Genomic DNA, 22,419 nt, shown 5'->3' on the forward strand with positions numbered 1-22,419 from the left:
CTTTTAGTGCCGGAGCTAAAACTGAAACTGTAGAGTGCATAGGTGCGGCGCATTTGCGCATAAGATGAGGACCCCTGAATGTCGGACGTGTTTTGCTGGAGCATTTTGCAGCACCTCAGCACCTCAATGTCGGCATCCTCATCTCCCACGTTTGCCTCCATTTTGTTCACGACTAGATGACTAGGGCCTACAGCGCTGACTAGTGGTAGAGGTAGTCGACTAGTCGATTAGTTGGTGAAACCCCTAGTGTGAACGCAACATTTCGGAACTATATCGGAACTAAAGTGTGAAAAGTACTGCGGTGTGAATGCGCCTATTATTTCTGAAAAAACCTGAGGACAAATGTTTTATTGTTCAGTTTATTTACAGAATGTCAGCGAACGTGTCACTGTTTTGATAGACAGTTCTTGTGACTTGTGGTGAGTGAGAGAGTGAGAGAGTGTCGTCTGATTGGTTGGGTGTCAAAGAGGGAGGTTCCTAGAGAGAGAGCCGGGTAATGCTACGAAAGAGCTGACGGAGTATGTGTGTGAAAGTGGGGAATTAACCGAGTTGTTTCATTGTTTTGGCGTGGTTACGGCCAACGGTAACCTGTGATCGTTATTAATAAACTCCCGGATAAAAAAGGCATAAAAAGCCTCCCTGTGTTCCTATAGCGAGACGCTACAATATAATCATTGTTATTATCTGGAAGGAAGCCAAAGTTATCCCATTACCCAAGGATAAAATAAAAACCTTTGCTGGTTCCAATAGTCAACCTATAAGTCTCCTCCCAGTGTTAAGTAAATTAATAGAAAAAATAGTATACACCCAAATTCAATACTACTTTTCAAGTAACAATCTGACAACGAACTACCAACATGTCTATAGAGATGGTCACTCTACAAGTACAGCACTTGCACAAATGACCGACGACTGGTTAACCTGTTAAGCCCCGAGCCTGTTTTTCAGGTCTCAGGCTCGAAAATGACATTCCCAGAACAAATTACCATATCTTCCCTTCTAAAAAGGGTTAAATTAATAATCTTTTTTCTCAAAGTAAGGTTACACCTGTGAGTTGGATGTAGAAGTGTCAGAATCAATATAGATGTTTTTATTTTAAAGTAAATTCAGATTGAACACAGTAAAAAAATGTAAATTATTGTGTCAATCCAACAAAAAAATGAACCACCCTTGAATGATGGGATGGTAGACTAAAAGCTTTAGGAATCCAAACTACAACATATAATAAGTACCCTGTATCAAGATTGATGCAAAACAAGTTTGACCTTTTTAGAGAGATTTAGCAAATAACACCCACTTCTGGGGTCATTTGGGTGGATTTGACCTATCTCTGGCCTCCCTTGCTCGATTTAGCTGATTGACAGATCTTTATAACCGCCAGAGCCAATGGAATCGAGGGGAACTCCCACATACTCCTTATTTGGTAATGTGTGTGTGTGAGACTGACGCATAGCCAAAACCGGAAGCTGCGATAACTCTGGTGGATACCATTAGCAGCTAACTTTTACTCTTTACTTTACGATTTTTACATAAAAATGGAATTATGGATTATAAATAAAAATATATTTTCCACAGAAACATTATCAACCTATGGATTAACTGATTCAGCCACGTTTTTTCTCGTTTTAATGCCATTGAACAAGTCTTTTGATCAGATTGACAGCTAAGGTGAGACGATCTCCCGTAAAAGCTACGTAAAGGTACGTGTTGTGATGTCTGTTTGCTTCCCCTGTCGCGAGTTTGGATCACTCAGTGATGATACTATACCTAAATAATCTGTGGAACCTCAGCTTTAATCAGATATCTTGTATGTGCAGCTACGATAAGTAAAAAGGGTATCTTTTATCTTGAGTTCTGTGCCAAAGTGCGTTAGCATTTTTCGCTCAGGGGTCATTTAGATGCTTCTTATGAGACTTGTGTTTTGTTTTGGTAAAAATGGTTTGTATCGTCAGTTAGCTGAGATTATTCCCGTTAATCTGGTATAACACATTAATAGGTTCTTAAATATTAAGATCCCCTGAGACAGTGTAGTGAAAAAAAAAAAAAAAAGTACCCGCCGAGGGGGACCTTGGGGCTTAACAGGTTAAAGAGCATGGATGATAGGAGGCTTGTAGGAGCTGTGGTGTTAGACTTTAGCGCAGCTTTCGATGTAATCAATCATAGTCTGCTGCTGAACAAACTCAAATGCTATGGCTTTGGTTCTGTGGCTATGTGTTGGATGGAGAGCTACCTGACTAGGAGAAGGCAGCGAGTCTTTTTCATTGGGAGCTTTTCTGAAAGTAAGGTGTTGCAGTGTGGGGTCCCACAGGGGAGTTCACTTGGGCCTTTGTTGTATTCTATATTCACAAATGACCTTCCTTACGTATTAAATAAGTCCAGTGTAATGATGTATGCTGATAATTCCACAATGTACAGCACAGCATCAACATGCAGAGAGTTAAACAATCTACTTAAATAGAGTTCAATTAAAGCCATAGCAGACTGGGTCAACAATAACAAACTGGTACTCAACATTGCAAAAACAAAAGCAATGGTGTTCGGATCCAGACATATGTTAAGCAGCAATCCTCAATTAAGCCTGACACTGGCTGGTCAGCCAGTGGAACAGGTAAACGAGACTAAGTTGCTTGGCATTGTTCTTGATTCTGGTTTACAGTGGACAAAGCAAATTGACAGTATCGTAACTAAAATGGGAAGGAACATAGCTGTGGCGAGAAAATGTACAAAGTATGTAACACCAACCACTTTCAAACAAGTCATTCAGTCTCTGGTTTTGTCACATCTTGAGTACTGTCCAGTCATATGGTCATCAGCAGCAAAAACACATACACAGAAATTACAAATAGCTCAAAACAAGGCTGCCAGACTAGCTTTCCACTGTTCGAGGTACACTCATATTGGAGTTATGCATAGAAACCTATCATGGCTTCCGGTTGAGAAACGTCTACAATCTCGTGTTATCACTTTAATAAAAAATGTCCAATTTAGCAAAAAACCACTGTATTTTTATGATCAAATAGTTTACACAAGAGACGAGCATGACCATAAGACTAGACAAGCTACACCAGGCCATCTACGGGCACGTAAACTCAGGACAAATCTTCTGAAATCTTCTGTGTCTTATAGAGCTATAAAAGAATGGAACTCATTGCCAAACTACCTTGCTGAAATAGAGTCCAGAGCCTCTTTCAAGAAGAGATTGAAGGGCCATCTACTAATGGCCATGTACCCTTGTGAGCTGTGAAACCTAATTTAATTTGATCACATACTTTGTACTGGTGGGTGTCTTGTGCACTCATACTTGGCTGAGATTGATATTGAAAGTGGATGACATTGTTGATGATGTTGGAGATTGTTGGTGATATTGTTAATGTTGTTAATGATGTCAGGACTTATGTCTTGAATGTTGTTGTATTATGGTTGTATTGTTTTAAGTGTCGGACCCCAAGAAGAGTAGCTTTTGTCAAGAGCAAAAGCTAATGGGGATCCTTAATAAACATAAACATCATTCTGACCTCAGAAAACGATAAAGCTTTCATTTCATGAGGGATTTTTGCAGACGCTCATATTTTCAGTGTTGCCGTTTCCTCTGAAGTATTTATTGGGTTGTTATATTCAGATATGAATAATATAAACTAGAACTAAATGTTCTGTGAGTTTCCTCGCTGTTTGTTCACACACACACACAATAAGAATCCTTACCGGAGCTTCTGCTGTTTAAACCGCTGCGCCTGTGCACTTTGAAGGTTCACTATTACAGTTTTATTTTATATTTTATGTGAAGCACAATGTACCATGATGTTATAATAAAGCTCTTTATCAGCCTTCAACCATTTTGGGAGAAAAAGAAAATATATTTATAATCATAATGTATCATAAACGTGCGACGATTAGTCGACTAATCGCCTTAATTGACTATACATTTTTTTAGTCGAGGGCAGCCCTAGAAATTGGCCATATCTGTTCATTCTGTGGGCTGATTTAGAATACCATAAGTAGAGTTGAGATTGTTGGATATAGAGAGCACAAGATGAACATTATTATCTCTACTGTGGATAATTATTTTTCTAATAAATAAGCAATCTGTCCAATCCAAATGAGTCTCCTAAATCAAAATCAGCCCACAGACCAGAGAACAAATATTGGTATTTTCTGGTGTTGAATATTAGGTGTTTTTTTCTTAAATTAGACCTTCCAGAAAAACGCGATTCTGCGATCGCAGAATTTACCGCATAATCAGCAAAATGGCGCAGATTTTTAAAAGGCCGCATATTTATCAAAAGGCCGCATAATCCCCGCATTTTTCCACACAAAGTTGAGAAAAAAAAAAGTTAACTCGTCTTGACGTGAAGTGATGGTGATGATGACGCGACGTCATCAGCTCGCGCATCACAGAAGGTAAACAACACCGTAGAGTGAACGTGTGGAGCTCACACGAGAGAGAAAACACCAAGATGAAAAAATCTAATCCATCTCATTTACCGACGAACATTTCTGCTAAAGACCGGGCAAAGCAGTACCCCGATGTCTTGCACGAAAGTGGGGGGAAACTATTCTGCACCCAGTGCAACTGTGTGTTGGAGCATAATTAAGAGAACATCGATGGTGACGACCCACTTTGATTCATTCAAACATTCGAAAATGCTTTCTGCTGCTGCGGACAAGAAAGCCAAACAACTCACGTTCACAGAGGCATCAACCCCCAAAACCTTTTCGAGGGCTACAAGAAACGAGGTGAGTAGCCTACAAGATTGAAGCTGGTCAGATAACGAACAAGTAAATGAAAACTGAATGAGGCGGAGAAGTGTGTGTGTGTGTGTGTGTATGTATGTATGTATGTATGTATGTATGTGTGTGTGTGTGTGTGTGTGTGTGTGTGTGTGTGTGTGTGTGAGTGTGAGAGAGAGTGTGAGAGAGAGTGTGAGAGAGTGTGGGAGAGTGTGATTAAAATAGCCCTGTGCTGCCCCTTTAAGAGGGCCTGTGAACAGCAGTGGAAATGTTTGTAGCATTTATGCTAACAGGTACTCTGTTGTTTGGAATGTTTGTTTTAGTCTTGTTTCTTGTTTATTTAGTGTTTAATGTGACAACGTCTTATGACTTTGGGTTTTGTTTGTATTTCAGTTTTACAAAATGGAAATGAAAATGGAACTTCATCAGTAAACATCCAAAACTGAGCTGCTTTCTCCTGGGTGTTTATTTCCGTGTTAAGCTATCTGCCAAGCCTGCAATCCGAAAAGTATTCTTGCGAGGGCAGAATAGTAAAAAGACACACGCCTGTAGGATTTGCCACAGAAGATGGGATACCAGTAGAAACAACGGCATTCTTCTGTCATCAAAGCTACAGTCTACATGATGGCAGACAACAAGGATGAGTGGGAAACACGATCACAATGCTCCAATACCTCAAGCCGCATGTCCTCAGTCAACACCATGGCAGAGAGCTCGTGCAAAAGCAGAGGCTGCACGTGTCCAAGCCTCTTTTGCACAAAGAGAAGCTGACATGATTCAAAAGAAAGCTGAGCTTAAAGCTAGTCTCAACACATTGCGGCTAGAAAGTGCTGCTGCAGTTGCCATCGCTGAAGCTGAAGTTCTCGAAGCAGCTGCTGAGGATGCATATGGAGATCCAGATCGTGCAAGCCTAAAGAGTGTGTACACTGAGTGGTACAAGGGGAATCCAGCACCTGACTCTCACCAAGACTCAAAGCCACAACAACCCATACCCACACCGGGGCGCCAGCACGCAATGGACGACGGTGCGCAAGCTAAAGGCTACATGGGAAGAGGTGCTGTACAGCCACGTGGGGTCATTGAAGGTGGATTTCCTAAACTACCTGCTAGACATGCACACACTCAGGAGCGAGATGCCAGCCTGCTGAAGGTCCATCCAGAAACATCTACAGTCATCATGAGCAGTCACACGCAGCAAGACCATCCAGTCATGTTCAGCAACCTGCTCAGCCACATGCAGATGTTTCACCCGGAGCCAATGAGTCTCATTCATCAGCTACAGCAGATTTGGCCAAGTATTGAATACGTCGGGAAATGGTTAGCTCCGGGCTATTACAGTTTGATGACCAGCCGGAAAACTATTGGGCCTGGAAAGCATCATTCCTCAGTTCCACAGAGGGCTTGAACCTGTCATCAAGAGAAGAGCTCGACCTCCTGTGTAAATGGCTTGGACCGAAATCCTTTGAACATGCAAAGAGAATCAGATCGGTTCACATCCATAATGCGGAAGCAGGTGTCAATATGCTATGGCAAAGGTTGGAAGATTGTTATGGGTCACCTGAAGCAATAGAAAATGCACTCCTCAAAAAAGTCGATGATTTCCCAAAAATCAACAACAGAGAAAATCAAAAGTTAAGGGAGCTGGGAGACATTCTTCTGGAGCTTGAAGCCGCCAAGACAGATGGATTTCTATCTGGTCTGAGCTACCTAGACACATCCCGTGGCATCACTCCCATCGTCCAAAAGCTGCCATATTCCCTGCATGACAAGTGGGTCTCTCTAGCATCACGTTACAAAGAAACACACAGAGTATCGTATCCACCATTCTTTATCTTTGCAAAGTATGTTTGTGACCAGGCCAAGATACTCAATGATCCAAGCTTTGCCCAGCTCACAGGTGGTCCGAGTATAAGCAAGATTGAGGAGCCTTTCAAACCCAACATGAGAGCGCCAGTCTCTGTAAGGAGGACAGAGGTCTCAGCAAACTTTGATAACAGCTATGAAAGCTCAGCAGCAAAAAGAGCTGTCAACCCAGATAAGCAATGTCCACTCCACCACAAACCACACCCTCTCAGGAATTGCCATGGTTTCAGGTATACATCTCTGGATGAGAGAAAAGCCTATCTTAAGGATTCAAACATTTGCTTTAGGTGCTGTGCATCAACCAGCCACCAAACCAAAGACTGTGACAAAAAGGTTCAGTGCAGAGAGTGCAACAGTGACTGCCACCCTACTGCACTAAATCCAGGACCGGCTCCATGGACAACAGGGGCCGCCGTAACCTCAAGATATCAAGGCGGGGAGCAAGACGAATCTCCTCCTTTCGCTGTCACGTCAAAATGCACTGACATCTGTGGGACTGAAGTAAAGCCAAGATCATGCACCAAGATTTGTTTAGTCAGATTGTATCCAGCAGGCCAGAGAGAGAGAGCTGTCAAAATGTATGTTGTCCTAGATGAGCAGAGCAATAAGTCCTTGGCAAAAACAAAGTTTTTTGAACTCTTTGACGTTAATGATGACACAGCATCCTATACACTGAAGACATGTTCAAGAGTCTTTAAAACCTCAGGGCGACGAGCAAACAAATAATGGAGGCATTGGATGGCAAAACGTGTATTTCATTTCCCACTCTAATCGAATGTGATATGGTCCCAGATGACAAATCTGAAATTCCCACGCCTGAGATCGCAAAACACTACACACATCTCAACCGGGTTGAGGACAAGATCCCTGCACTAGATTCTACGGCAGACATTCTCATACTGCTTGGCCGAGATATACCACAGGCACATAAAGTTCGGGAGCTGTGCAATGGACCCCACAACGCCCCATATGCTCAACGCCTCGACCTAGGTTGGATGATCATAGGAGAAGTCTGTCTTGGAAAAGCCCACAAATTAGATAGCGTCAATGTCTACAGGACAAACGTGCTGAGTAATGGACGTACATCTCTTTTTGACCCTTGCATTAACAATCTGCACATCAAAGAGCGAGTGGACACTCCAACTCTCCAACACCCTGTCCTGCCGGGGGTCCTGCCAACCCTATGTCCTGTTCCGTCGGGTGTCCTGCAAACTCCTGTCCCGTCGGGGGTCCTGCCTACACATGTCCCTCCGACACGGGTTACTGTCCCGCCGACAACGGTTATGGTCACGCCTACTCCGAAACCTCTCCCGTCCGGGGTCTTACCGTCTCCCGATCCCAGTACTCCTGCACCTCCGGCGATCCAGCGGACTCTGGAGGGGTCCCATCGCGGCCTACGCCACCCTCCTGCTCGTCCTCCGGAGCTGTCCCACATTGGCGACAAGAATACCTTGCAACACTACAACCAAGAAGAAAATGGCAAGCAGATAAGCCTCTTTGCAAATCGGAGACGTTGTGCTTCTGAAGGACGGACAGGTCAAAAGGAACTACTGGACTTATAGTAAATACCTTTCCTGGTCAAGACAACAGGGTCCGTAAAGTGGAAGTACGGGTGATTAAAGAAGGTTCTCCCAGGGTGTATTCAAGTCTCTGAAGTTGTTCTCCTTCTCAAAAGGGACTTAGTGGTACATTATACCAAGCGGGGAGTGTGCTGCCCCTTTAAGAGGGCCTGCAAAGGGTTTTGGGTGTTGCACTGGGTGTCCATAAATGCTTGCCGTAGTTTCCTGTTTCTGTCTGTCTATGGAGCACATGGGTTGTTTCCTGCCAACTAAATCCTTGCTCAAATCCTAGGGTCTTTATGTCTGTAAGTACCATTCCATATATTGTCCGTGTATACTTAGTTGCACATTTAAATTGATTATATGCAAACATGAAGAACAATGAATGATGCTAAACTTGTTAGCCTGTGAACAGCAGTGGAAATGTTTGTAGCATTTATGCTAACAGGTACTCTGTTGTTTGGAATGTTTGTTTTAGTCTTGTTTCTTGTTTATTTAGTAGGGATGCACGATATTGGTTTTTTGAAACCGATACCGATACCGATAACTTCCTGCTTCTCAAGACCGATACCGATAACCGATAATAATATAATATATATATATATATTAAATGTACCTGTAGTTTTTGCACACCTGGTGGTAAAAAAAGACTAGTAGTGAGCAAATGACATGAGCATTACTACTATGAACAAAACAAAGCCAAGAACAGTTTTGACTCTCGTCAAGCGCCATCATTTCTATGATGAAGTTAGAGATCGTTTTAGCCCTGGGGTCGTCTCTGGCAAACTTCTTGCCTTTTTCGAAAGCCTCGTCGATAGGTAAAAGCCCCGGTGCCTTTGCAGCTGGCTTTGGATTCGCCGCTAGTTTAGCAGCGCAGGCGTCTTCGTACGCTTTTAACACACCATCGTAGCGATGGCGATGTTTCAGGTGACTAATCAGGTTGGAAGTATTATAGCTCGTTGCCTTTTTCCCTCCTCGTGGAACTTCTGCATTGCATTTGTTAATACAAATAGCAAGCGAACTATCTAACTCTGAAACTTTGAAATAGTCCCATACTACCGGCGACATGTTTGTTTACTGTCCTGGCTTCACGGCCGCACACCATTTACGTCACAGCCAGGCATGAGTTATGGAGCGCTGGATTTGTGAAAAACTCCCCTCTTCCTAAACCACTAATACCACAGTACTGGCAAAACGGGAGGAGCCGAGTGAAAAACAAGCGTCCCTCATCCCAATCCACCCACACCGCAGTATTTTTTTCTTTTTTTTTACCCAAAATATATATTGTATATTATCGGGGCTATTAATACTGTTATCGGGTTTATCGGGATGACGTCATAATTCCTAATATCGGACCGATAATTATCGGCCGATAATTATCGTGCACCACTATTATTTAGTGTTTAATGTGACAACGTCTTATGACTTTGGGTTTTGTTTGTATTTCAGTTTTACAAAATGGAAATGAAAATGGAACTTAATCAGTAAACATCCAAAACTGAGCTGCTGTCTCCTGGGTGTTTATTTCCGTGTTAAGCTATCTGCCAAGCCTGCAATCCGAAAAGTATTCTTGCGAGGGCAGAATAAGCCCAATTGCTTTTACAATAAATAAACATTGAATGTGTTTAATTGAATAGTAAAGGGGTTTAACGTTAGTGGCAGGTTGTGTGTGAGAGAGAATAAATAAATAAGACAGCCCAATATTTATTTTTCCCGCATATTTCGCAACTTTCCGCATCTTCCCGCAATTTCACCGCATAAAATCACATAAAACCCTGCATGTTTGATCGCATAATCAAGGATTTTTATATTAAATGTATAGCATTTTTATTAAATGTATAGCATCTGTATTTACTTTACTCAGGGTCACAGTGAGGAAACCAGTTATATTTGGAAACTTTGACATCTCTAACACAATTATCTGTCAACATTGAGCATTTATTAATGAAAGCAACATGTTACAAAAAAAGATACACATGTCTCAGATTAAAATGAGTCCTATCAGTTCATGAGAGAAACTATAGCTTCATAATAAATGCTGCTGGAAGCTCCCTGCACTTCTTGTTTTAAGATGTCGAAAAGTTCATTAAACATATGCTTAAAGGAATTTCAACAAAGTTGTGCTGGAGTTTGTGTTATTCTACATTTTGACACCAATATTTTCTGATTTTACTGCAAATGTATATTGGTTCCAAATATCGGTTATCGGTCTCCTTGATTACTAATAATCTGAATCAGTATCGGCCTTGAAAAAGCCATATCGGTCGATCCCTAGTTTTAATACCGTTTTTGACAGAGTTGTTATACTGTTTTTAATGATATATTGATACTGTTTTTAATAATGTATTGATACTGTTTTTAATACTATATTGATATCGTGTTTAATACTATTTTAATACCGTTTTGAATAGTGTATTGAAGTTGTTTTTATACTGTTTTAAATACTATATTAATACTGTTTACATACCGTTTTTAAGAATCTATTTTACACCCTTTTAATACTGTTTTTTACCCCTAGCAGAAGCAGCTAGCTCCCGTTAGCTCCCGTTAGCTCCTGATGCTAACTCACCTGAACGAAGGTTGTTTTCCCGGATCCCGCCATCCCCAGCACAATCAGACACACCTGTTTGTCCAGGGCAACAGCCCCCGGTGTCCCAGTGTCTCCTGAGGCCGCTAAACCCTCCTGGTTCTCCGGTAAATCCTCCGGAGCTGCGGAGCCGGAGGCCATGATGTCTGATGTTGTGGTGAACTAACGTAAAGAAACTAGTACTGTCGCAAAATGTGAGGTGGTGACACGATGTATTTAAGAGAGCTCAGACCCTCACTTGTCGGAACCAGAGTTCCCGTTAGCCGGTAATTACCGGACTACGACCGACCAAAATATGCTGTAGACCGGCACATCTAAATCTCTCCGGTCAAAGCGTCCGGTCAAAATATATTTCCCCTTTGCGCAACACCGCATCAGTTGCGCAACTTGCGCCACTTATGTGACAGACAAAAGAGTATGTGACAGACAAGAATAGTCAATTATAATGTCTAACACTTAATGTGGAGAAAGAGATGTCCTGTATGGGTTGATTGCGCGTTGATCTGTTGGTAATGCCTCGGGGTTCCGGTGGGCATGTAAACAAATGCATAATGCTGCTGCGCTATACTTTGTGGCCTCACCCGGTTGCATAGCGACGGTTATTGTTTAGGTGTCTTTTAATAAGCAGGTAGTCCTATCATTAGCTAGAACTAGCTAGATCTGATCGATATGGACATAAACGCGAGTGAAGTCTAATCTGACGGGAGAGAGAGATCAGCTGCTGCTGACGAGTCGACAGCAGCACTGCATGATCACATGCAGTGGTGAGCGGACAAAACACGCACTTCAGGTTAGAATATCACACGTAGCTATTTGAATTACCTCTCAAACTACCTAAACTAGTTATAGATATGTTTAGTTCTACTGTCGGGTCACTCATTACTGATCCGCGAGCTGCATGATACTGACGTGCTGTCAGGAGAGGGAGCTCCGTTTATTATTCACGTGTTATTGTAAATTACTGAACACTTTTGAATAATGTAGTTTATCTACTATAATTAGTTTGTTTAATATCGAATCATATCAATTTGTTTTAAAGCTCAATAAATAACAAAGAATACCTTTGACCGGCACTTTTGAAATTGTGTTCGGAAGATTTAAAGAGCCTGTAACACGAGTTTCCCCCATCATCCAAACCCATCAATTTGAGTAAATATTGTCCCCTTGAAAACTGTTACTGAACTGATTTTGGATATTTGTACTTTGATAACCATTAATCTGCCCTTCAATGTTGACAATTTCCTGGATCTTCTCTGTGATTCTTCAAGTCCCGCCAAATTACGTGTGACGTCATTGCGGGCACAGCGCTCCAGCTGCACCGTTCAGGATCCCAGCATCTGCATGTAAACGCACGATGGTGCACACAGCAGCAAGCTCAGACAGCTCAGACAGTTTCATTTTGAACGTGTCTGAGAGCTCATATGAGGCTGAAGGATCGCTTTATGTTGTATCTGTTAGAAGTTTAGGAATTAGGTGCGTCAATATGGGCGATCATACGGTCATGTAGCCAGTGGTGGAATGGGACTAAAAATCATCCCGGTGTTGTGTCACATTATGCCTCCCCGTCATGAAATGCCCCCCTTGTCACGGGAACGCGCATTTCTAAATGACACGTTAACACCATAGGGTTACACCTTAAAACGATGTTTAAAACGAAAAGTAAACGTTCAGGGTTTTTATTAATGGTAATTTTCAGACTGAGTTGTTTAGTGGTAGCTCATAGTCTTGATTCTTCTGGTATTTTATGACAGGCCTAGCCATCACAATATGCCCCCCCCCCCCTTGCTATCTTACAAAAATAAAAGTGTGACATTCATGAAACTTGCTCCATTTATTGGTACCAGTCCTAGAACCATACCCAGATAAATCAACCAGCGCAATGAAGGTCAAGCAGCTGTTATTGACAGCTACGCTATGACCGCCATCTGGAAACATACATTTGGAAGAATCCGGGTATGTACATGATTGGAATGACTTTGCTTTTGTAAATGTTGCAAATGTGCATTTTTCAACAGGAATGTAATACTTTTGCAACTACTCTCAGGTTGATCCAATGGCACACACAGTCATCGTGGGAATTGTGAACGAGAACCATCACTGGATGTTGGTGGTGAGAATAGGAGCATATTTTAAGCTCCAATCTGTATCTATAGTGCTGTATACACCATATATAATTAGTGATTTGCAAGATAACCGGGCCACACATACATGCTGTCACTTATTATTGATCAAATCTAAACAATACCCTACATCGTACCTGCGTAATGTATGGTTCCTGCCTAATGCATGTTGTGTTTCCATGTGAATAATAAAAGGTAATGTACCCCCATGAGAAGAAAACCCTCTTCTTGGATCCACTTGGAGAAGGGAAAGGCAAAACGAAGGTGTGCCTGCAGTCTACAAGGTACATTTGATACAGTGTACTAGTTCCGGTGTTTTATGAGTATTTTGACAATGATGTGCTGCATCTTGACACATGTACTATCTACATACTGTAGAGCCTTTACGAGGATGAAAGGCTGCAAGGTGTCAAGATGGACATGCAGCACCCTCCCCCATAATCGCCAACAAGACAGCACATCCTGTGGTGTCCTGGCCTTAAAAGTGAGTGTGAAATGCATTTAGCCAAACATTACTCTCAAACTCAAATTCAGTAGCAATTAGACTGAATATCTTGACTTGCTTTTATACATCTTGATCAAAGATGTATTGAATTGTGTCAAACTACACATATACAACATGTAATTCTTTAAATCTGTTGGGTCATTTGTCTGTATTCCATTTGAGGGTAAAATCATAGACCATGCAGTCCATATACTAATCAAGGTTCTCTTCAGTTTGCAGAGAACATTTTACTGGGGGAGGCAATTGAGTTTGAAACCTCACAGTAGGCAGTGCACGAGCTGAGGCTGGACATTGCTACTTCTCTCCTCAGAGAATCTGGTTTGTTACCTTTTCTCAACATTATCAATGACTTCATGTAGTTACTTTTATTAATTGTATCTCATAAGTATGCATCAATAACCTAGTATATTAATAATGTGCCATGCAAATTGTTGTATTGTATCACTGCTTGGACCATTGGTACTGTTGGGTTAATATTGACCAGGGAAATTATCAGGGTTTTAAAAGCAACACAGTGGCTTAAGTATAGATTAGGGTAAATAGTCACTACATACAGTATATTGTGTATCTCAACTCCAAACAGATAATATATGAAGCATCGCAGGCAGGCATCTTCAACTGCAATTTCATATAGGTTACACACATCACACTCTAACACACCCTTTCAATTCTGCGGTTTATTTAAGATGTGAGATTTCCCCATCTTCCTCCTTTCAATGTGCTCATTGGTGTGTATTACTTTTAACTGATATCCTCAGTTAATTTTTACCTTGAACTTATTATAATCAAAGCTGTAAAGCTAATACATGTGATGAACAACAAAATAACCATGAGAACCAAACTTAAATTGATGCATACAGTGCGAAAGAAGTTTTTGGATGTTTTGTAATGACATTGTGCAGGTTCCCATTCTAAAGAGGGTAAGGAGAGAGTGAAAGAAGGAGCAGATGGCTCCTCTGTGCTCAGATTTAATCATTTAGAAAATCTATGTGTTTGTGTGTGTTTTGCCTTTTCTTCACACAAAATAATAAAAGACCACAACAAATGTGTCCTTATATAATTGACCTTTTAGTCAAAAATTGGAATGGGTCACCTTGACCCCAAATCTGCAATGTGGTTTATCTGAAGATATTGATTACGTTTTGTCTCAACAGATGATCTAAGCAGGCTTTGCTTTTACTGTGGGATGGAGGAGCAGGATGAAGAACATTGGGTAATTTCCTATTGCACATTACAAATAAAGAAAATTAGCAGAAATATGTTTCCAGACTTTATCAACATAACATTTGCGTTGGTAATTGCTACTATATTTGGCATCTTCAGCATTAACTGATAAAGGATGAATGTTTTGCTTGTTTTTCCATACATTTTTGTTGAAAATGGATTTCTTTCTCATAACACAACATTTATGTTTTTGAAAGATTTCGATTATTGAAGGAATGGTTAGAATGTTAGTGGGAAATACATTAGAGATATTCTATTATCATAACAAAATCCCATAATGCATACCTTACATAACAAGTATTTATTGTTTTCTCAGATTTGCTGTGACATTTGTCAGCAGTGTACCACCACCAATGTGTACAAAGGCCTCCAGTTGATCAACCGTACTTGTGCCCTGGATGCACATAATGCCCCGAAGGAACCATCATTAACTGTCCACTGTCATTTCAACCAATGCAACTATTGTTTGGCCTGTCATAAAATGCACCCCACCCCAAAAGAGGTTTCTATGAATCCCACCGTCAAGCATTTTTCAGGGTATGGTTCTAGGACTGGTACCAATAAATAGAGCAAGTTTCATGAATGTGACACTTTTATGTTGTAAGATAGCAAGGGGGGGGGGGGGCATATTGTGATGGCCAGGCCTGTCATAAAATGCCCCCCCACCAAAAGAGGTTTCTATGAATCCCACCCTCAAGCATTTTTCAGGGTATGGTTCTAGGACTGGTACCAATAAATGGAGCAAGTTTCATGAATGTCACACTTTTATTTTGTAAGATAAGGGGGGGCATATTATGATGGCCAGGCCTGTCATATAATTCCCCCCCCACCAAAAGAGGTTTCTATGAATCCCACCCTCAAGCATTTTTCAGGGTATGGTTCTAGGACTGGTACCAATAAATGGAGCAAGTTTCATGAATGTGACACTTTTATTTTGTAAGATAGCAAGGGGGGGCATATTGTGATGGCTAGGCCTGTCATAAAATTCCCCCCCCCCCCAAAAAAAAAGAGGTTTCTATGAATCCCACCCTCAAGCATTTTTCAGGGTATGGTTCTAGGACTGGTACCAATAAATGGAGCAAGATTCATGAATGTCACACTTTTATTTTGTAAGATAGCAAGGGGGGGCATATTGTGATGGCTAGGCCTGTCATAAAATGCCCCCCCCCCCCCAAAAAAAAGAGGTTTCTATGAATCCCACCCTCAAGCATTTTTCAGGGTATGGTTCTAGGACTGGTACCAATAAATGGAGCAAGTTTCATGAATGTCACACTTTTATTTTGTACGCATAGCATATATGCTGACAAAGACTATGTAACATTTGTAAACATATTTTGATTATTAGATGACAACTAGGTAAAATTAAACAATACATTTTAAAGCACGTTTATACAGACAGGACGTAACAATAATGATAAAAAAAAAACATTTAAAAAAACAAACTGAAAAGGAAGTGACGAACGAATTTCGACACCTCAAATACGGAGCGAAAAGTTAAACCAGAAGAATCAAGACTATGAGCTACCACTAAACAACTCACAGTCTGAAAATTACCATTAATAAAAACCCTGAACGTTTACTTTTCGTTTTAAACATCGTTTTAAGGTGTAACCCTATGGTGTTAACGTGTCATTTAGAGGTGTAAACGTGTCATTTAAGAAATGCGCGTTCCCGTGACAAGGGGGGCATTTCATGACGGGGAGGCATAATGTGACACAACACCGGCACAAACAAACGATTTTTAATCATCATTCTCACGATCATTTAATGTATCATATGTTCGCCGAATTGACATGAAAGCACTAATACATGTAGTTTCATCCACTTGAGTTTACAACTACAAAAATAATCGATTTGTTTTTATATCACATCCTACGGGAGGAAATTCAGTAGCTCTCACTACCGATTTGTAATCCTAATGTAATCATCATCTTCACCACGATCATTTATGTTTATGTAAGCCGAATTGACATGAAAGCACTGACAAATATGAATATACTGTAGTCAACTTAATTAAAAACGTTATTAACGTGCCTAAACTCAGTAATTCACCATTTCTACGCATGACAACACACTTTGTCCGTGTTTGGCTCTCTCGCCGCACAGTGAAGCGTTCCCGCATTGAGGTCACTTCCGGCTTCCCCCAAAACTTCAAAATGAGTCGAAGGAATTTCCCCGCGATGTTCGAAATTATTGATATTTAACGGAACGGTATCGCTTTTTCTTTTTTAAACTGACGGTTCGAGATGACTATTAGCCCAATATTTCATTGCACAACAGTTGTTGGGATGCTGTCACAGGCTCTTTAAACTTTAACGGACATGTTGACCGGCGAAAAAATATTCTAACGGGAACTCTGGTCGGAACATGTCAAAAGTATAAATAAATAAAAGCATAAATAAATGGAGGAATACAAAAATAAATAAATGAATTAATACAGGACTAAATATATTTAGTGTTTTTTTCAGAAAGGTTTAGTGTAGGCCTACGTGCTGTGGCTCAGCCTGAAAGCAGTTGACTGCAGGGTCCCTGGTTCAACGACTGGTCAATACGTCTTTTGTTTTTGTTTATAAAAGCTACAGCTAAATGAGATAATGTAGTTAATAAAAGTATTCTTTGATATGGTTTAGCCTTTCTCAGGCTACAACATGGTTAAGTTACGAATATTATTAAGGAATACAAATCCCTCTTTGCAATGTTTAGCAGCCTCTAGGCTTTTCAATCACAATCATTAAACTGGAATAAATACAATATTGTTAACATGAAAATATGATTTTATGTTCGTTGTTTCGAGTTATTCTAAGGCTTTACTCATTGGGAACTCGGTATGAGATAGAGCACACTGTCGAGATGTCCAATCTGCCTGTTTTACACACTTTGACCAACAGGGGGGGTTTGTGTTCAAATGAAGCCCATTATGAAGCCTCATGAGATGAACCCTTTTGCGAACCAATTGGCTGGAAAGCTTCAAAGCTTCATCTCGCCATCACTAGCTATAATGCTATTGTAGCCGGCGCTACTGTTTTCTGAGGATTAGCTGTCAGATCATTTCTTCACGTGGCTGGGCCGCCACTGGCCCTTTAAGACACCCCCCCCCCTTCTTTCGTCAGCTGGCCCTTCCATATAAGGAAAACGTGCAGCTGTACGTAGTTCAGCATCTCCCGCTACACTTTAAATGTCCACTCACTCCTCACCCAAATCAGCTGTGACTATTACGAGTGTTCTTGTTCCAGTTATCGTTGTCTGGCTGATAGGCGTGTATTCCCCCTATACGAGGTATGTGAAGCTGCTGTTAGGACTTGTACCATTCAGTGTAGGCCTACCACTAAATTGTTAACATGTGGCCTGTAAATGCCAGGCTTCTTGACAGCCCCAGCAGAGACTGTGCAGAGAATCACCGTTGCAGAGGTGTCCAGTGAGGTGATAATTGAGTGAATGCGTTTGCATCAGAGGTAGGAGATTAATTGTATGTACTGAAGGACATTCATATAAATCTTTATACCATTTCTAATCTCCTTTCTCCATTTATTTTAGGATTAGTTTGCTACCGTTTTGCCTACCTTCTATGTTTTGCTTATTGACTAGTTTGTTGTATTGTGTACAAACTAGTGATTTAAATCTTTAAAGCGACGGCACCCTCCTTGTAACGACCCACTCTGTCCCACAAGGTCTAATACTGTCTCTGTGCTTATACTTCTTCAGTGACGATCCTGGCCTGTGGAGTGGAGCATGTGGTTTGCTGGGCACTTTTTGCATGCAGATATGGTTGATTTGTAGTGAGTGTTTGATTGAATACAGCTACACGTGGTGATATTGTGGTTTTGGGGAAACCCTCAGCAGTTGGCCAGAAGAAGCACTTTTTTAACTATCATTATGTGTGATATTGTAATTATTATAGTTATTCTCTCCTTGTCAGAGCCAGCCTTCAATCGTGGGACTTAGGTGTGTCGACTGGGAAAGCTGAATAGCCTACGTTTTAATCTGCATTTTGTACTACTGAACTTTTACTTGATTATTTATATAATAGACGTTTGTAAACATTTGAACTTGAGGCCGCGTCCCTGCCCATCCTTTTATTCTTATCTGCGTGACTTGTCCTAAGGGCTCGTATTGGGGAACCCAGGTTAGCGTTAAGTATCCTAACCCCCTTTTATTATCGCAGCCCCCCCCCCCTCCCCGGTGGGGCAGGTCACACTAAGTAGCCTTGAAGTTATACCACTGGTTTTACAACGATCTGGCAGAGAAAGGTGGTGTGGAGCCTCCGTTGATATGCCGTTGTAAATGGCTTGATGGAGTGGAGGTTGAGCCGAGAGCCAGGAGTGACAGCCACCACGCCCACAAAAACAACACAGACAGGGGGAAACAAACAAACATAAAGGAGACGGCTGGAGCAGTACAGCCACCACAGCGTTACCTAATGCAACTCCACAAGTCTTACGGTGCTGTGTACCGGAGGGGAGAGAGAGAGGAGCGAAGCGGGGAGAGATGTAATACGGTTTCCTGATTAAAAACGCTTTGTTTGATAGGCCTCAGCTTTGGAGAGTGTGCTGCAGGGAGATGGATGCACCTCGCACAACGCACCCAGGAACGAAAGCTAGCTCTGGTCCTTTTCCTGTTAGGGAAACTGTGGACTCGATGTCCTGACAGGCTCGAGTTTGTGCAACCTGCACAAACACAAGCTCACCATGATTACAAATGATGAAATGCAATGTAAAATGACCGAAAAAATACCAGCTCACTAAATCACAACCGCTCAAACCAACTATAAACTACTACCGCGGAATGGGCAGAGAACGAGTAGGAGAAAGTTGCTCCCCCATGTGAGGTAATATGACACGTATGACGTTAAAAGAAAGCAGTTTTTAGTAGCAGAGCTCAAAACGGCTCCTTTCCCTCTGAATTCCTGCCCTTATGTCTTGTAATCTTTTCGATTTACATACGGAATCTATTGCAGCACGTCTGTCCGTCCTGGGAGAGGGATCCCTCCTCTGTTGTTCTCCCTGAGGATTTTCCCCTTTAAACTGTGGGTTTTCTCTGGAAGTTTTTCCTTGTACGATGTGAGGGTCTAAGGACAGAGGGTGTCGTATTGTCATACTGATATTCTGTACAAACTGTGAAGTCCACTGAGACAAATGTAACATTTGTGATATTGGGCTATATAAATAAACATTGATTGATTGTAAAACATATCAAATCCTGCATTCACTTTTTTTATTGTAATTTTCAGACAAGGTTAAGCATAAATCTAGTAAAAAAAAAAACCTGCAAGTTGCTCTTTAAGTATATTTTGATGCCAATACTTTTCTACTATTACTTGAGAAACCTTTTGAATGCAGGATTTTTACTTGTAACAGAGTATTCCTACACTCTAGTAGGCCTACTTCTACTTTTACTCAAGTACAAGATCTGAGTACTTCTCCCCCCTCTTCCAGCTGCAGATCTGAACTGCCTTCATGCCCAGCCTCCACCTGCAGACAGCAGGAAGCTGCAGATGCATGCTCCACCTAAAACCTCTTCTGGAAACCTCCCGCCTGTTGGCCCTCTAACTGCTAAAACCCTGTTCCCTCTTCAACCTCCGTCAAACTCTACCTCCAGTTTCTCGGGTTTCCTCCAGGTCCTGGACTTCACAGACTTCCATCTACAGCAGCTGATCCAGAGCCGAGCATCAGATACCTTTATTCCTCATCCTCATCCTCCACCTTCATCACCAACTCCTGCTCTTCTTAAAGTTCAATAAAGTCCATCAATCTCTGCAGTCATCAGACCTGTCATTTGAATCCACAAAAATAAACCAAAAAATAGGTTGCCTACTTTAATATTTCTCATGTTTTATTTAATGTATTTTACAGGCAGCCACTATCCATTAAAAGTTATTATCACTGAGAAATGATGATGAAAAGCCACTGTGACTGTGTTTAAACTCATAAGCACAAAGAACACACTCTTATTCTAGTATTAATATACAAATGTCAAGATGTTCATACGAAGAATCGTAAATGAACAGCTTTAAAAGTTAAACTTTCAGTTTAAGCAATAAATGTAGGCCTATGCCAGTCTGGAAATGACTGGAAAAGACTCATAGTTTAATGCTGTCTAATTGTAAATGTTCTTAAATTAAACTTCCCAATAAGTAAGCAAAGTAAATCATCAGCTGAATTTGATAAACAAGTTTGAAACTGATGAAGAGGAAGAATATCATTGTGTATGATACAAAACAAGATATGACGTCACGTCTCTAAACCCAAAGCCTCTCCCGTGCATAGTCCTCTCGCCGGATGCGTTGGCGCGCGCCTGTAATCCCAGTTACCGGGAGGCTGAGGCTGGAGGAGCGTTTGAGCTCAGAAGCTCTGACCTGCAAGGACTATGCCGAACGGGTGTCCGCACTAAGTTCGGTATCGATATGGTGCTCCTGGGGGAGCCCGGAACCACCAGGTCGTCTAAGGAGGGGGGAACCGGCCCAGGTCGGACACGGAGCAGGTCAAAGCCCCCGTGCCGCTCAGTAGTGGGATCGCGCCTGTGAATAGACGCTGTAGTGAAGCCTGAGCTATACAGCGGGACCCAGTCTCTATACACACTCTGTATACTCTGAACACACACCTGGGACAACACACATACTCAACAACAATGTGTTTACATGTTGCAGCTTCTTCTCTCTACATTTATTTGGTTCTTCACATGGAAACCTTCACAAACCACTTATCCTACAGCGCCTCCTCGTGGCGGAGAGCAGCAAGGAGCATCAATCTATCACACCAATTAATTACACAGTTTTTTAAATCCCATGTCCATTCACAGTTCACATCTCTTGTCTCATTCAACAGACAAGACAACATAAATACCTTAAAACTGTCGTTGCAATGTTTCTGCATGTTGTAAGTGATAGACTTCGAAAGCCGTCATTTGCCGGAGGTCCAGATTGTTTTTTTAGTTTTCTTGGGAGTTATCTTATAAGCATGGTAACACAATTTGGGTGATTTTGACTGACGGAGTTTGGGTATGGCTTTACACAGTAAACCACTGCTTATCAAGGACCACATTCTTTATAATTTTAGGCCATTAAAATGTAACTTGCATCTCCTCTCTTTCATGAACATATTTAGAAAACAACCAAATAACTCAAATCAATCCCCAAAACCCGTTTTAAACATAATTGGAGAAGGGTTATAAGTAGCGGTATAAGTGGTTCATTTTAATCAACCCCTTGTTAATGACCTCAAATATGTAACTAACCTGATTGTTATACATGTCAGTCTGTCACATCACGTTACAACTCTACAGAAATAGTAGGCTACTTAACAGAGAAAGACAATTCCCATATAAATACAAAAAAGGTCAAGAGTCTGGAAAAAGTCTTGATTCTTGAAAATAATCTGTTGTTCAAAGTTAATCCAAACAAAGATATGTATCTCTTTTTTAAGTTTTGACGCTTTCTCTTATTTAACAGATGAAAATATTTGACCAATTACTTCACTAAGCGAATCGCTTTAACTGCTTCGGCTTTGGCTTCACATTTGCCAAGCCTTTTAAATGTAAAGAGAACAAGTTATCTTTTCTACGAAAATATTATAGGACAGGACTCAACGGTCCCTTGTTTACAATAAAAAAAGGCAATTTTAGATCAAATGTACTATCTATGGTGTAGCAAGTTCAGTTTTGAAATAGAGCGAGCAAAGGACAATAACGTCTGTAAAAACGGGACAAACAGTTACAGGTTCAAACGACTTTAAATACATATGTTAACGCACAAGGTTTAATTTCTAGAATAAAGTTAAAAAAAACCATTCATTAATTTATAATAGTTGTTGTCCACTCCGGGCCTGTAGGTGGCGGTAT

At 41.2% G+C, this 22,419-nt stretch overlaps 1 protein-coding gene and 1 long non-coding RNA gene across 5 annotated transcripts in view; one reads left to right on the forward strand and one right to left on the reverse strand.

The window, feature by feature from the left end:
• Nucleotides 1-11,082, reverse strand: part of LOC117552038 (zinc finger protein 239-like) — a 51,090-nt gene extending 40,008 nt beyond the window's left edge. Inside the window, exons 1-2 of one of the 4 annotated variants that reach the window (XM_034225251.1) lie at nt 10,774-11,082; nt 7,918-8,050 (exon numbers count right to left, since the gene is read on the reverse strand). In XM_034225251.1, coding sequence (XP_034081142.1) covers nt 7,918-8,050; nt 10,774-10,878 — 238 coding nt within the window. In that variant the 5' untranslated portion in view covers nt 10,879-11,082. Of the gene's footprint in view, nt 1-7,917; nt 8,051-10,719 lie in introns of all 4 variants that reach the window. The other 3 variants (XM_034225234.1, XM_034225261.1, XM_034225242.1) reach the window with 3 other exon arrangements.
• Nucleotides 11,083-12,627: 1,545 nt separating this feature from the next.
• Nucleotides 12,628-13,598, forward strand: LOC117552694. Its single transcript, XR_004570013.1, has 3 exons — nt 12,628-12,847; nt 13,053-13,141; nt 13,575-13,598. It is a non-coding gene; the product is annotated as an uncharacterized LOC117552694 (long non-coding RNA).
• Nucleotides 13,599-22,419: the final 8,821 nt, after the last annotated feature.

Source organism: Gymnodraco acuticeps, unplaced genomic scaffold (genome assembly GCF_902827175.1).
Source record: "Gymnodraco acuticeps unplaced genomic scaffold, fGymAcu1.1, whole genome shotgun sequence".
Classification (NCBI taxonomy): domain Eukaryota; kingdom Metazoa; phylum Chordata; class Actinopteri; order Perciformes; family Bathydraconidae; genus Gymnodraco; species Gymnodraco acuticeps.